The sequence below is a fragment of the Punica granatum genome, chromosome 6, assembly GCF_007655135.1.
Source record: "Punica granatum isolate Tunisia-2019 chromosome 6, ASM765513v2, whole genome shotgun sequence".
NCBI classification, from domain to species: domain Eukaryota; kingdom Viridiplantae; phylum Streptophyta; class Magnoliopsida; order Myrtales; family Lythraceae; genus Punica; species Punica granatum.
The window spans coordinates 25,465,463-25,480,017 of record NC_045132.1 but is presented as its reverse complement, the minus strand read 5'-3'; the positions used below and the strand labels follow the sequence as shown (position 1 = coordinate 25,480,017).

The following is a 14,555-nucleotide window of genomic DNA, read 5'->3' as shown; positions in this document are numbered from 1 at the left end:
GGACTTATTTTGGCATAAAGAAATCCCGATACCAATCGAATCATTCCTCGTTCAGTCCTCTGGATATCGAGCAGTTGATGCATACATATGTAAATCTACTAATTATCCGATATTTGCTCATGTGTGGTGAATAAATATATATATATATAAAAATATAATTTTAATCATTAATTTCATTATAACGCAACTTAAAGGAAAAAAAAAATCCCCATACACAAATAACAGAAAAAAAAATGATTCGAGGAAAATAATCGAACTGTCTGCCCCGAGATTACTAAAATAATCAGTAAAAACATAATATTTTATTGAAATACTAAATAATAATTTCTGACATTTATTTGCAAGCTATTAGACTAAGAGAGGCTTCACCTTCACCCTCCTCGCCTAATTCATATCTAATGGCTTCGTTGACCCAAAGAAAAATATAAATGAGACAATTACAACTGTATACATACAGAGCCAAGACACTGTTCGTATGGCAACCAACTAATCCTGCCTGCTTTTCATATACCTCCTTCCTATCCTGAACGCGGCACGGCAGGCAATCCCGGCTATCAATGGGAGGCGATTGCACAGATCGGACCGGATCAATGATATTCTCCCATAAAAAACAGAAAAAAAGAACATCGAGTAAAATAAAGAAAATGGTTGCTTCAGCATTTAGCCCGTCTGGATCTATCTTCACGGGCATGATTTGGAACTGCACACGGAGAATCCGGGTCGGTAAGAATAGGGAAGTTGATCATTCAGTCATGGGATGTTAATCCTGACTTTATTCCAAGACTTCAGCAGGCCAGAGCCGCTTCCAGGTGGAAATCTCGGCCTTGCTGTCGAGCTTTCTGATTCCTCCATAGAACCCGTCCGCTTCATTCCCTTCCTCCCTGTGGTTTCTCCTATCAACCGTCGTGTGCCTCCACCGAGAACCCGGGGCATATTGATTGAACTGGAGTACCACTGTATCTGTTCAATCCCAGTTCTCCATCAGTAATTGAATCGCTCGAGTATAATACTTAAGTTCATCACCATACAGTATTTAACAAAGGAATTGCTACGGTCAATACTCAGTCATTTCTGTGTCAGATGCAAAGAATAGTAAAACATAACAGCTGTGGCCATCCAAAACGTTCAAACAACTAATCAGGGATTTAGTTTCTAATATTGAAAGAGGGAATCAGCGGTTGGGGCTGCTAAGAAAGCTGCAAATGGGCGATGGGTTCTCACAGTAAAACAGTCCAGAAGCCAAATTCATCTTAAGACAAGTCATAGGCTTTCATCCAGCTATAGGGTACATTGCTTCATGAATAAGAATGAAGTACGGGACCACAAATCGTCCTTCCACAATATTCCAATCAAGGGAAAGCATATTTCACGAGGGGAGTTGAATCATATAGACCATGGAAAGAGTACCAAATTAATAAATCTCTCATCTGCCTAAAAGTTTTTCTGTCGGTTTGTTTCGACACCAATTAATGCATGTCCACTGCAGGCATGGCAATCGCACAGAGGGACCATTTTACTTAACAGTGTTGCGGGGGGGTCTGTATGATCTGATGCATATAATAAAATTCATTTCATTGAATGATGCTGCAGCTAGAAAATGGTTGTTGGTTTATCCGAATTGAAAGCAATGAAGAAAACGTAAAAGTTATGCATATGATAATTGCAGCCCCACATTGGAGGATTCCAACTAGGGCTATGAAAAGAAGCCAATAGGGGAGTATTTCAGTTCTTTCAATGTGGTTGGCTATAGATATTCCACTGAGACACAGCTTATCACTTTGTTGGGGAAAAATATGACATGGTGACAATGACTTGTCCCGGGGGACCAATCATATAGGCCGAAGTGGTGGTCCTTCCAAGGAAAAAATTGGCACTGAAGGGACCAAGGCCAAAAAGATCCGTCTATTTTTGCAAAAGCATGTTGTATTTTATTCGAAAAAATTAAAGATCGTTCATTTACGGCAACTATATTCCTTGTCAGTGAAGGAGGCCATGAAATAGAGAAGGTTAAGATGATTTCTCGGAGCAATCATACATTACAAAAGAATAAACTTTGTGCAAGGTGAAAAGATAAGAGAAGCAAAGAATCAATTGACTCACCACTGCTGTGACATCGACAGTAATTCTCATTCCCATCACATGATTCCAAGTGGCCGACAACGCCATACCACCATCCTGAAATAGAATGTTACATCTGATCAAGCACCAGATCATCGCAGCATTCCTTTTCTTTTTTAATTTGATCTCTATCTTCATCAGTTGATTATAGAAAATTCTTTGTTCAGTGGGCTTGCAACCAGTCAGAAAAGAAATTTAGATGAAGAAAGCGTGGAAGCACAAACAATTCTCCCACGGCTTCCGAGCTGTGTTTTGTAGATTAAGTAGAATTATCAATTCATTACAACAACTGCACAAAGATTTTTCAACTAAAATAGGGGGACTCATTGCTAATATAAAAATAATACAGCTAGCCCATCTCCACCTTTTTTGGTCAATTGAAACTTGATAATGTGGGACAAGTCATCGATGGTAGCTAAATAAAGTTGGACAAATTCAGGTAATTGCTTTTTTTCCAAAAGAATCAAAAACAGGACATGGAAAGCATCTTTTGGGAATATTGCACTGTTGCAGCACCATTTCTGAGGACATCTTGAATGCTTTAGTTTTACGCTTTTCTCACTCTAGGAAATTCAGTATAGCTAGAAGAAGAGTGAATAGAAGCGGAGAATGGAAGCGGTCGAAATGAACTAAAACAACCTACTCCATAAATCCATCTGGATGCAATAAGAAACCTGGAATAATTTAATGAGATTTTTCTGGTGGAACTAAAAGGGAAAGGGAAAATTACCATAAGGGAATTCTTTGTTTCTTCTCCACTGTATCTCAATGTGATCACCAGGCCGCAAGTCACTCAAGCAGTCAGACATATGAAGATCGTGAGGAGTAGTATCGACTGGAGGCGCCCGTAGTCTATCCCATGTCACGCCAGTTTCTATTGCAACTGCTCTCCTTCCATGTGGTGGATACCTATTTGAGAGCAAAACAGTAAGAAATTCAGCGACTGACTGCATAGATCTAGCTGAAAACTATGTGGCGTGGTGAACAAAATTCTCAGAAGCACCACCTAATCTTCCAACAGTTACCACAGAAGGAACTAATCATAATGATTGCGATTCATTGCTCTTGTTGTAGTAGAATAAGAAATTTCTTTCAGGGGAGCCATAAAACTAGATTACCTGGCCTGGAAGGTGTCAGTTCGAGAATCATAGCTGAGCTCTGCATCGTAGCATGACAGCATAAATCCGATGTGCCCATTCTGCAAAGTGGATGGAGAAAATTGGGTTATATTAAGGGGCATATAAAATCCCAAATATCAGAAGAAAATTGTGCTCAAACCTCTAGTCATCTATCAAATTAGCGAGATAAAGCTATCTCCAAGATCTATACATTTTCTATCAGAACCGAAAGGAAGTTCCTAGAGCAGATGATCAAATCAAACATACCTCGCGGTTATAGACCTGAGCAGGGAACCAGAACTTTCCAGTCTCAAGGGCAAGGTACCAAGACATGATTGAATCAGTGGGCTGCGAAATCCTCTGCCTGTCACTGTTATCAAGCCTGGACCTGATCCATGAGAAAGGCAGGGCAGTCAGAAGCTTCATCCACCACTTCTGCTTCCCCTGCTTAGGACCTCCATAATCCCTTCTTGTAGCAATGAACCACTTCCACTCCCTATAAGCTGCTGGGCCAATAACCCTGCCCCATTTCTGCTTCATGTGCCTTTCCCAAAGGTAGTCACTCACACACCTCTTCCTCAGAGAACTGCACACACTGGCCATGCTAAAAAGTCCCCCCGGTGGCAGCCTCTCAAGGATGCATTCCAAGGCCAATTCAGGCAAGTCCAACACTGACATCTCCTCATTAGTGTCCTCCATATTTTCTACTTTGGGACCGAGGCATGCCTTCTTTAGGGACATCTTAGAGGGTATTTGACACATGTGACTCCCAGAGACGCCAAAATTTACTAACTTTGAGAAGGGAAGCATGGACAAGTCCTTCAAACACCAGAGAGAAACAAGTGTTATCTCACTTGCCCATGAGGGTAGGGACTTGAGAGGGAGGGATTTTAAAAAGAGGATGAAGGAAAGGCAAGTGAAGAAGAAGTAAAGTAGCATCAGAAAAGGTGAGCTCTCTTGTGGGTCAAGCTCAAGTTTGGCATAAATGATAAGGCAAAGGATGACAAGAGGAAACAATAGTGGAAAAGCAATGGAGGGGGAGAGAGAGAGAGAGAAAGAGGTTTAACTGAGTTATTTTCTCTTTGCCTATGCGCCTCCCTTCCGCCTGCTCCTCTTAAAGAAAAAAATGGCGAAGCTGGATCTCTCCACAAAGAGGAAAAATAAAATGATGGGTTCTTACATAAGCCCGATGAAGCCCACCTAACCCTGCCAGTGGGCCTCCTAGGTGAAGAGGTCTAATCAGAACAAATGAATGTTATGTTAATTGGGGACACCTCAAAGGGACAAACTTTCTGGGAAGCTACCTTAGCCAATCCACAGCCGAGAGAAGCTAACAAGAAGATCTTTCCTCTTATTCTTATTCTTCTTCTTCTTCTTCTTTCTTTCCTGTAGCAGTTAGAGTTGGCTTCCAATAAAGTAGGCAATCGTACACAAATCCTCAACAGCTGTCATCCAAAAACTTGGAAAGGCAAACTGGAGGAACTACAATGAAGGGGAAAGAATTTGTCTTCTTTGGATGAATAATGCAAAGTAGGCTGCTAAGAAGTGGGGTACCCAGATTTCATACAGGGGCAGTCCATACATGAAAAATCCAAGGAAAAGATGCTCGAAAGTCCAGATACAGAGACCCAAATCCCCCAAAATATTCTGAAATTAAGGATCTTTCTTTGCACAAAAGCACCTAGACAAGACAAACATATAGGAGGCAGATCTGAGTAGTTGGGGCTGAATCGGAAGAGGGCCAGAGATCTTTCCCCCCACCGAAAGATCTGCCCCCAACACTGCACACCCCTTAAAAGACAAGGCAACCAACAGATTGAAACAGGATTTGGGCGTTGGTTGTTTTGACGTTGAGGGGGAGAGAGGGATCAGGAACTGTGGAGTCAGGGGCCAAATTCCAATCTTTTACAGCTCCCCGAGTCCACAAGAATTCAACGAACCCCAAAGGACCTCTCTCTGACTGTTTTCTCTGTTGCTATCTCAATGGGGCAAAACAACAAACGGGTAGTGGGTGGGTTGGGCAGAGAGCAAGCGGAGCTATGAGATACTATTTATGAATGTGATTGCGGGGGAATGGGCGGCTGTGGTTAAAGGGAGAGTCTTGTTTTCTTGGGAAGGTATAACTTTTGTGTGGCTATTGGAGCTATTGATGGTAATGCTATCAATCAATCAGTCAAATCGATGGATCGATTTTATTCCTATTCCTTCACCCATCCCAACAACATTAATCCCCACAACCTCTGTCTCTGTCCCAACCCAAGCTGTTGGACGTGAAATCTGCAAACGAGCCGGAAGAGGAAACCGTTAGGAAAAGAAAGACTTAACCGCACACAGTTATCTCAGAGACAGAGAGACAGAGAGAGAGAGGGAGCTGAGGATTAGAACATGACAGACAACTCCCCCCAATTTTATCGTTTCAAGGAGTGGAGGGAAAGTAGGGCCCACGAAATCTATTAAAAATTATTCAATAAATTCTTACCCAAAAAAAAAATATTCGGGTAATTACTACATGACCATAATCATTCAGAACGTTCTGTTCGGATTAGTCTATGATACATTTGGTTGAAAATACGTGTATGAATTATGATATATGCACATAAAATACATGTATGTTTTCAAGTAAATTACTTGCTTTTTTACATAATTTACTTCAAGTTTTTCAAATAAATACTTGTAATTATCATACATGCATTTTGAGTGTATACATACATAATAGTATTTCAGTTTGGTTCATATGAAATATCTAACGGCCGTGTGATATGGACCAAAACCTAAATTTCGATTCGTTATTTCTACTGGCCCAAACTGCATAGCAGATAAAATTCTCTTTAATATCATCAGTGAAACATAACGCGATTGCTTATATATTTTCAGGGAGAGTCTAATGTATATTTCATATTCGTGCCTTAGGATTGTCTCGAGAAGGCAATTGTTAATGAAGTCCATCATTTCTTTCATTCTATATGATATCGATGTTTTCACTCTATGTGGTTAGGAATTAAACTGTGACGGGTTATGTTAGGTGCTCGTGGATAAGGATACGCGATGGATTTTCTTAGGATACGAGAATCATAATTATGAGAATGAAGCTAATCCATTTATCAAAAAATAAAAAGAGAGAATGAAGCTAATCCTTGTATACTAACATATATAACAAGTCCACATTTTGCGTCCTAGTGAATGCTATATGATACGATAAAACACATTACCTGAGCAATGATTTGACCTTCAGCTGACGCGTGCCGACTGGGGGTCAAAAGTCTATTGAAAAACCAATATAATCATGTTTCAAGTATCGGATTAGTAGTCCGTCGCCTAGTAAAGAAGGTGATCATCGATTCTCCTTATAAGATATATACTTGCATAAAATTTCTCTTTACTATTCGTATGTAATTATCTAACAGCTCATAACATAAAACAAGCGAGTAAATAGAGAATCTTGAAGAGATTATCGAGAAAATTTCACGTAGGTCGGTCTCAATTTTATGTTTGTTAGTTTCTTTAGAAAACCTCAAAGATGTTTCCTAGGAAAATAATTATTTTGTCCCCAATTATCTAACAGATTATGGATTAGTTAAATTAAAATAGAGATCAATGCATGTAAGAATCGAGGACCTTGTTTTCCGATAGATCACCGACGGTCCGACACAGGTTGCCGGTGGCCGTTGCTTGCGCAGCCTAATATAACTAACGGCAAACATGCCAAGGAATTCTCATGCATTTAAAATACTAATAATCCTTAACTATTTGCAATTGTTTTCTCCAATATTGCACCTCTCCTTCCCTATAAAAATAAAGTGAAAAACCAATTTTTAGATGTAAAGAAAATAAATTCGAACCAGCCCATAATGCTTATTATTTACAAAAAGTACAGTTAACGAAAAAAAAATCGTTGAGCATAAATATATAACAAGTAATTCAACCAATTTTTTGCATGAGTTTGACCATTGAAGAAATGAAAATAAATAATAATAAATAAATGGATTCCTTCAAATGGGTCAAACTACGTGTTAAGGTCGGCAAAGTCTTTTGAGTCAACTGGTTAACTTGCACTAATGCCATTAAAACACATATTAATAATATTATCCTTAAATCATCCCCTGAGCCATTAGCCTAACTTAATGCTAATATATATATATATATTGCTGGTTACTTAATGCTAATAATATGAATGGGAATTGGAAGCCATGACAAGTACAAGCAACTTTAGTAAAATAAACTAATTCAAGCTACCTTTTGTTAATTGTTATGGTTTTCTTGGCTGCTAAACCACTTACCTAGAAAAGGAAAACCAAAAAAAAAAGAAAAAAAAAGATTTATGCTCCAAATATTTTATAAGAAAAATCGTTATCGCTATTTAATAGTTGTATCCGCTTTAGTTGATCAGTTGTCCAACAAGTGGATGTAATGTCGAGTTGCTTGATTTCATTATATGGATAGGTCCACCACTCTATGAAATTATGAAGAAAAATCTTGTTTATCCGTCATGTGGGTGACGCGGATCAATTTAGATTACATGCAACTAATCTGCAAAAATATGTACAAACGAAACAAATTAACGTATATAATTAATAAAGCTTATTGGGTTCCCACCACCAGGTACTAATTTATACCACATTTTGGGCACACGTTCCCGAAATTTACAACATGGGGCTGCCTTATTCATGTCACAAATGTAAGGTTGGACTGCCACTATTATTATTATTATTACTAAAGCAACCAAATATGATATATTTATTATTATTACTAAATCAACCAAATATAATATATAATATATATGTATGTCTACATCTGTGTAAAATGTACATGTTAATAAAGAAATGGGGGAGAAACCAATCTTCTCGTAGAAATTAAAGAAGTATTAAAGGAGATCTCCTAGATCTCAGCACCTCTGTTTTGCTGTGCACTCAATTGGTGGGGCAAACAAAAAAAAGAAAATATTAAGGATTAATAATTGCTATGACAGTACCAGAGTATGACAGTGCACCTTCATAACCATAAATTAATATAAATCGAGAAAAACCATTGGTTAAGCTATGAGAATCAATTTAATGTCATCAATCATTCCCACAACAGACGAAACACTGGAAATGCAACTCCCTTTTCAGAAGAATCCAATGACTCATATGTTCATAGAGGGAATTGTTCTGTAATACATAAAATTAAAATGCATATATACACTTATACGTATGTATAAATTACTTATATTTTCAAATAAATTACTCGTGACTTGCGTTTTACATAACTTAATTGAGCCTAGGCGAATTGTTTAAAGGTTTTTCCGACTAAATACACGTATGTACCCATACGTGCATTTTAACTATATATATATATATATATATATCATAGAATTTTCATTCTTACACTCACCTGTGTGTGTGGGTGTACATATGTATGTATCACAGTACCTTAGTACAATATAATAATCACACATAAATGTCATGAATCCGAATGGATCATATAGATAATAATATATATCACCGGATAAATGTCGTGAGTTTGATTCGAACACCATGTTAATGACCGGTACACGCTACCACCAACTTCATCTTCTTCTTTTTTGTTTTGGTTTAAATTGATCATAAGATATGTTATATGTTCGACCATAATTACTTTATTGTTCCTGTTTGGATAGTATGAAAAATATTATTCTATATGTTGCAACAGGAGTATCTGATGCATCATCAGAATCCACTTTCGGACTATATAAAACCTAAAGAAATGTAAGTGGTGCAGTCCATATATGCATGTATATATTCTCTCCATATATATATAGTATTGTTGGGTCTATATATTATTCCAATATGACAGAACTAGACTCTTCTCGATTCCCTTTTAATTATCTTTACATAAAATAAAATAAAAATAAAAATAATGACAGACCAGTCCAATTGTTTCTTCGTGTGTTTGCCAAAAGCACAGCATAAAGTTCCCTTTTGCAGATGATATGGATCCATCTTTTTGTGACACATTCATCTCGGTAATGGCCGATATTGCTATTCGCTAAAAAAAAAAAACGATATTGCTATATTCTTAAAGCAATCGATCCCATCCTTAATTTGTCAATTTATATAGGAAAAGTATTTAGGATGAAATCTTTAACCACCACGATATTTTTCGAAACTCAGACGTATTGAATTCTTCTTCCTCGCTAATTCTGAAAGCTCTCTCAATAATTTCATCATCGAACTTTCATGTTTAGTGTCACTGCAGTAATGGCTTTTGAACAACTAAAAAACAAGGTCATCTCCCAAGGAACTCCATTGACGCTCAAGTTAATCTTTCCGGGGGGGAAAGAGCAAATCACTAGAGAATAAACAAAGAACTTACCATAAAACTGGGTAGGAGCTGGGTATTTATAAAGAATATACCTGATTGAATTGAAGTGTCAGATCACTAGTTGCGTTCTTGGGTTTTGGCCCGCAAATTGGCCGGTGGGACCATCTCCGGTTCAAGCTCGCAAAGCCAAGTTCGACCGGAGCCCACCAGAGCAGGGGCTCCGCGCTAAGTCTTCGGGGACTAAGCCGGGGGTTCATCAAGCCTCTCCTTAGGAGAGGGGCGTGTATCTCTTATTGGGCTAGATATAGCGGCCGGATGTACGGAGGCTCAAAGGTCATCTTGGTCGGGCGGGGGCCTATCTAATCCCATTTTAGATTACCTTATCATTATTATATTTCAGTACGATATATATGAAACGTAGAAATTACTGATAGAGCGTTCAATTTTATGCATTTTGGAATCTAATTCTCTATATAACTATCCGATGAAAAAAAAAAGTGATCTTGGTGAGCCGAATAAACTCCATCGAAAAAGAGTCGAGTTAAGTATGCTTGGATTTTCGTTTTTTAACTCTAGCTAAGATGATTCTAACAAATTAAACTCGGTAATCAGGGAAATATTTCCTTACACGGATCTTTAAGAGGCAGCGCAATGGATCGACACCGCTCCACAATTGAATCGTGGTTAGGTAAAGCTTTCCTTTCAAAGTAATCGGTTCATATCACACGATATTACAACTAAAACGTGGTGGCAAATTCAATTAAATAGTTATAGAATATATGTCGTCGTCACAATATCCTCCCGAATCAGAGGTATCCTTTTTATTTTTTATTGGAGAATGATGGCAAGTCCTCGAGGAAAATATGGTATTTTATTTTTTGGAAATATATATTGTTTAAAAAAATTTACAAACTTACTTCGAACTTGAATTCATTTACAATTCAAAAACTTAAACCAATAGGTTGCTAGACTATCGTCTCTTATAAACTTATAAATTTCCTCTCAACTTTTTCATGTGGGATTACTTCAACGCCCACTCTCATCATTCTCCATATAAGAGAGAAACCGTTCCAATATATATATATATATATATATATATGAATGATAGGTTATATATTTAAATTTAAAGTTGGTGAGAGTGAGATTTCATAAGTTGGTCGGTCTAGTGGAATTAGCGACGTGGCTTTGGCCACGACTAATGTTTTCGGATTGATGCATAAATTGAAGATTGCCTCCACCAGGAAGCCTAATAAGGCTGCCATCTGCCCGGCCCCCACATTTTGACCGCTGACTCCCACCTTATATAGATTAGATTAATTATAATTCAATTTCATAATGATATATATATATATATATAGATTATGCTAATATTCATTTCCCACGTAATTTCCTTCTCAATATATTTATTTTTGGAAATTACAAGGACCACTCTATAATGGGTCTAATCGACTCCATATGTACATCAATCACAAGGCCCATACCATTCTAGGGTCAGCTATACACCCACGTTTGGCCCGCTCCCACCGTTCGGCTGCGCCCGGGAGTTGACCTAGGACTAGGATGAGACCTAGCCGGGGCAGTGGTCTCCACCTAAATTTCCATCTATATTCCGATCCTTTATTATTCATGGATCGGGCAAGCCGGTCGGTGCTATAATTAACTTAGAGCTCAACGTCCCGGGATTCGATAGATTTTTCGCGAATAATTTCGGGTGTTTAATGAACAAACACAACTCACCACCAGTTGCACCCATCAAGGGGCTGAGGAGTTAGTCAAAGTGCCCGATGTGAGGCTGAGACTTTTTATCTGATCAAAATGCTCGGCCCAATTAGATAAGGGCTAAAAGCCCATTTTGTAAAATTCTTGGGCTGTTTCGATTCGCGGCCTTTACTGCGCGCCGGATTTGGAGTGGGAGCTTCCTTACGGGATGGGAGATATCTGATACGAGCCGATAACACGGGACAACTATTTATGAAATATTAGATGATAAAACCTGCGAAATAGCATCAACTGCATGCAGAATTCATTTCAACTTTGTGCATCATACGGAATTCATCGAGTAAAATGATAACATTGGAAGTACGAAGACGGAGCGAAATTATAGCCCTCCTAGTAATATATGTATTTGCTTCTATAATTCGGCTTTGATCATGATGATCTTTCTTTTGGCCCTCTTGATGCCCACTTCCTCGTATGATGATGAGATCCTCAAATCAAACATTAAAACGCACGACATGTACTATAAATGATTTGTCGCAATCTCTGCCGATGATGGGACACGGACATTTTCAGTGCGTTTGGTTTCATAGTTAAAATTTCTTTGATTTTGATCGTGAAAAATGACAAATGAAATGATATTATAAATTTGATTTGGAAAACGTGTATTTTTGTTGTGTGATGTATTGAGTTAAAGTTAAAATTTTTGTGATTTTAATTGGGAAAACAAACATGCCTTTTAATTTTCTTCTTTTATCCATATCGCAATCCATTTTTTTATCCAAAGTTCATGATGAGAAATTAAAAAGGGTGAGAAAAGGTGATGGAAAAGCACTCTCTTCAGTGTCCATTGATAATAATTGGTTTAAACAGTTGCAAATCCGTATAGAAGTTTGCAGAAGCCTCGGACACCATGCTATTGAAAATACTTCGTCTTGGATATCTATCGTGATCATTAGAATCCACGAAATCATTTTGAAATTCCAGTTCTATTGATGCTTATTATATGAAGTTTAACGAGGACGATGTAGGATCGAGATATATATGCATAGGTGCTGGCACTCAAAACTTCGAGCAGTCGGTTAATTTAACCGAGATCCTGCATGATTTAGCTTATCTTAGCTTTCTGCTACATATTCATGGAAAGAAGAAAAATCGCCGCACGCATCTGGTGATCTCACCCAAAAAGATAAAATTTCATTAACAAAATATCATGGCAAATTTTGTTAATATCTGCTGATCTCTGACTAAGGTTGGTCCACCTCTCTGTGGTCGACGACAACCTTCTCAGGGTGCAACCTCTTCTTCCCGCTGAGCGGGACCCCAAAGAGCTTGAACCCACCGCTGCCGCCCTTCGGCTGTTCCTCCCAGGCTGAGCATGCCCTCTTACCGGTCTTGAAGCACCCGATGCTGACCTTATCATCACGTTGATCACTGTTGCGCTCGTCAGGCGATGACGAGGACGAGTCGAGCTCGATAAGCTTAGGAGCAGCAGCGGTAGCCCCTGGACTAGCATCTCCGTTGTTGCCGGATGGCGGAACAGAGAACCTGGAGGCGGCTGTGCATGGGACGGGGCTGACGTGGTTCTGGATGAAGTATATGATGTCGTTGTAGAGGCCCTTCATGTGGCTGAGCTCGGACAAGAGCATGAAGTTCCTCCTCCTAAGCCGGTGGTTATCCTCCGTGAGCACGCTCAGGACGTTGTTGCCGTGATCACCACCGTTGGTCACGACTTTGGGTGGCGGGGGCTGGACAGGCATGCTCATCGGAGGCTCAGGGTTGTTCCAGGGGAGGACGTGATGATCGGATGGTCGGAGATGGAAGTGGGGGCCGATTAGTGGCGGTGGCTGCAGGTTGTGGTGGTCGGGGTAGATTTGGTGCAGGTTGTGATGGTGCTGTTGGTGCTGCTGATGAGATTTTCGCCGGTGGATTTCGGAGAGTAAGTGCTTTGCCCCTTTCCGGAAGTAGTCATTCGCGAACTCCCATCTATTGGCTACGATCTTCTTGAAACCCTGCAAGACCATATACATTAGTCTTAGTATATGCCATTATACATTAGTATATGTATAGGGAGAGATGAGAGGTCATAGATCACTCACATAGGTGTTGAGCTGCCTGACAAAGCTGGAGAAGTTGTTGTGCTTGAAGTAGTTAGGGAGGAGGTCTCGGGCGAACTCGGGCGGTCTCCACACGACAAAGGTGGTCTCATCCTCCCCCCACGACACAATGTGATCTGTCCTTGGATCGTCCACCAGCTCGTACGTTTTCGTCAGGAATGGCGCCGGAACCTCTGCCTTCTGGGCTGCCACGGCCGCCTCCTGGACACAGAACATCACCTCCTCACTCCCACACCTCTCCACCCTGAAAGCCATCATCAAATTTCTCAAGCAAAACCTTAATTGTTAAAAGTTATCATGGAACACTCATCTATATATGCTACTCTTTTTTCTCTCTCTCTCTCCCCTCTATGGCTTTATGGGGGTGAATTTTCTGCATTTATAAGATCTCGAGTTCGAGTCATTGTAAATGTAAAAAATTAACGCTATGAGAGTTTTATCCCTTAGTGAATTAACATGATTCGATTGAATTATTCGAGACCCAATTGAATTTTCAGATACTAGAATTCACGCCAAAAACGAAACATATGACACTAATAAGACAGTGTACATGTGTGGTGATTATTAATAAAATGGATGTCTCAGATCTTTTTCCCCCTTTTTTTTTAACAATGTTTTGTAACTTTTAGAAGCATATGACTGTGTCAGCGGGTTGGGGATAAAATGTAACTGTTGAGATTTTCTATGATTTTTTTCTGTATATTAAGAGCTAGCTAGATAATTGTTAATTATATCGTAATTAACAGTTAATTAATTAAGTATATTGATTGATTGTTCTGTTCTTCTCTATGGGTCTCCTCTTGGCAGAACAATAGTGGTAGGTGGGTTGCACCTCAAGCTCAGCTCCCCCTCATCACTATGCAATCTTCTTTCCTTTTCTCTCTCTCTTTTTTTTTTTGCATATTAAATTTGTATGTTAAAAAAAAAACTTGCTAGGATACTTTCCCTTTGACCACATATATACACATGATTTTTCATTCATACATCATAAAAATCTAGGTAAGTTTGAATCCCACTAAAAGCAGTCCGTGATTAAATCGGGCCGAGCCGAGGCTAAGGATCAGTGTTTGAATTGAATCTCATATGATTGTTACGAATTCTAAATTTGTAACTTATGTGATTCAGTCTCGTCTATAATAATATGCATGTATCGGTGTTTTTATATAATATAATATTGAGAGAGAACGGGAAAACACCAGTTCGGTCA

At 39.0% G+C, this 14,555-nt stretch overlaps 2 protein-coding genes across 3 annotated transcripts; both read right to left on the bottom strand.

The window, feature by feature from the left end:
* Nucleotides 1-280: 280 nt before the first annotated feature.
* LOC116212518 (F-box protein At2g32560) lies at nt 281-5,471 on the bottom strand. Of its 2 annotated transcripts, XM_031547169.1 has the most exons (6): nt 4,304-5,466; nt 3,504-4,055; nt 3,237-3,316; nt 2,849-3,027; nt 2,101-2,175; nt 281-960 (listed from the first exon to the last, which is right to left on the bottom strand). In XM_031547169.1, the coding sequence occupies exons 2-6, from the start codon at nt 4,044-4,046 to the stop codon at nt 773-775; spliced, it is 1,065 nt and encodes a 354-aa protein (XP_031403029.1). In that variant the 5' UTR covers nt 4,047-4,055; nt 4,304-5,466; the 3' UTR covers nt 281-772. The 2 variants fall into 2 exon arrangements, with proteins under 2 accessions (XP_031403029.1, XP_031403027.1); XM_031547167.1 differs by having other exon boundaries at nt 3,504-5,471.
* A 6,779-nt stretch (nt 5,472-12,250) lies between these two features.
* Nucleotides 12,251-13,711, bottom strand: LOC116212519 (heat stress transcription factor B-4b-like). The gene is made up of 2 exons (XM_031547170.1): nt 13,331-13,711; nt 12,251-13,243 (listed from the first exon to the last, which is right to left on the bottom strand). Exons 1-2 carry the CDS (start codon nt 13,604-13,606, stop codon nt 12,479-12,481), a joined length of 1,041 nt encoding a protein of 346 aa, XP_031403030.1. The 5' UTR covers nt 13,607-13,711; the 3' UTR covers nt 12,251-12,478.
* Between the last annotated feature and the right edge of the window lie 844 nt (nt 13,712-14,555).

What these genes read in the sequence shown, in the direction of transcription:
- LOC116212518 (XM_031547167.1), bottom strand. Translation starts at nt 4,175, where the DNA reads ATGCTACTTTACTTCTTCTTCACTTGCCTTTCCTTCATCCTCTTTTTA. An exon ending in AAACAAAGAATTCCCTTATG is followed by an intron (nt 2,176 to 2,848) that starts GTAATTTTCCCT and finishes ATTCTATTTCAG; the next exon opens with GATGGTGGTATGGCGTTGTC. An exon ending in CTGTCGATGTCACAGCAGTG is followed by an intron (nt 961 to 2,100) that starts GTGAGTCAATTG and finishes GGGATTGAACAG; the next exon opens with ATACAGTGGTACTCCAGTTC.
- LOC116212519 (XM_031547170.1), bottom strand. Translation starts at nt 13,606, where the DNA reads ATGATGGCTTTCAGGGTGGAGAGGTGTGGGAGTGAGGAGGTGATGTTC. An exon ending in TCAGGCAGCTCAACACCTAT is followed by an intron (nt 13,244 to 13,330) that starts GTGAGTGATCTA and finishes ATGGTCTTGCAG; the next exon opens with GGTTTCAAGAAGATCGTAGC.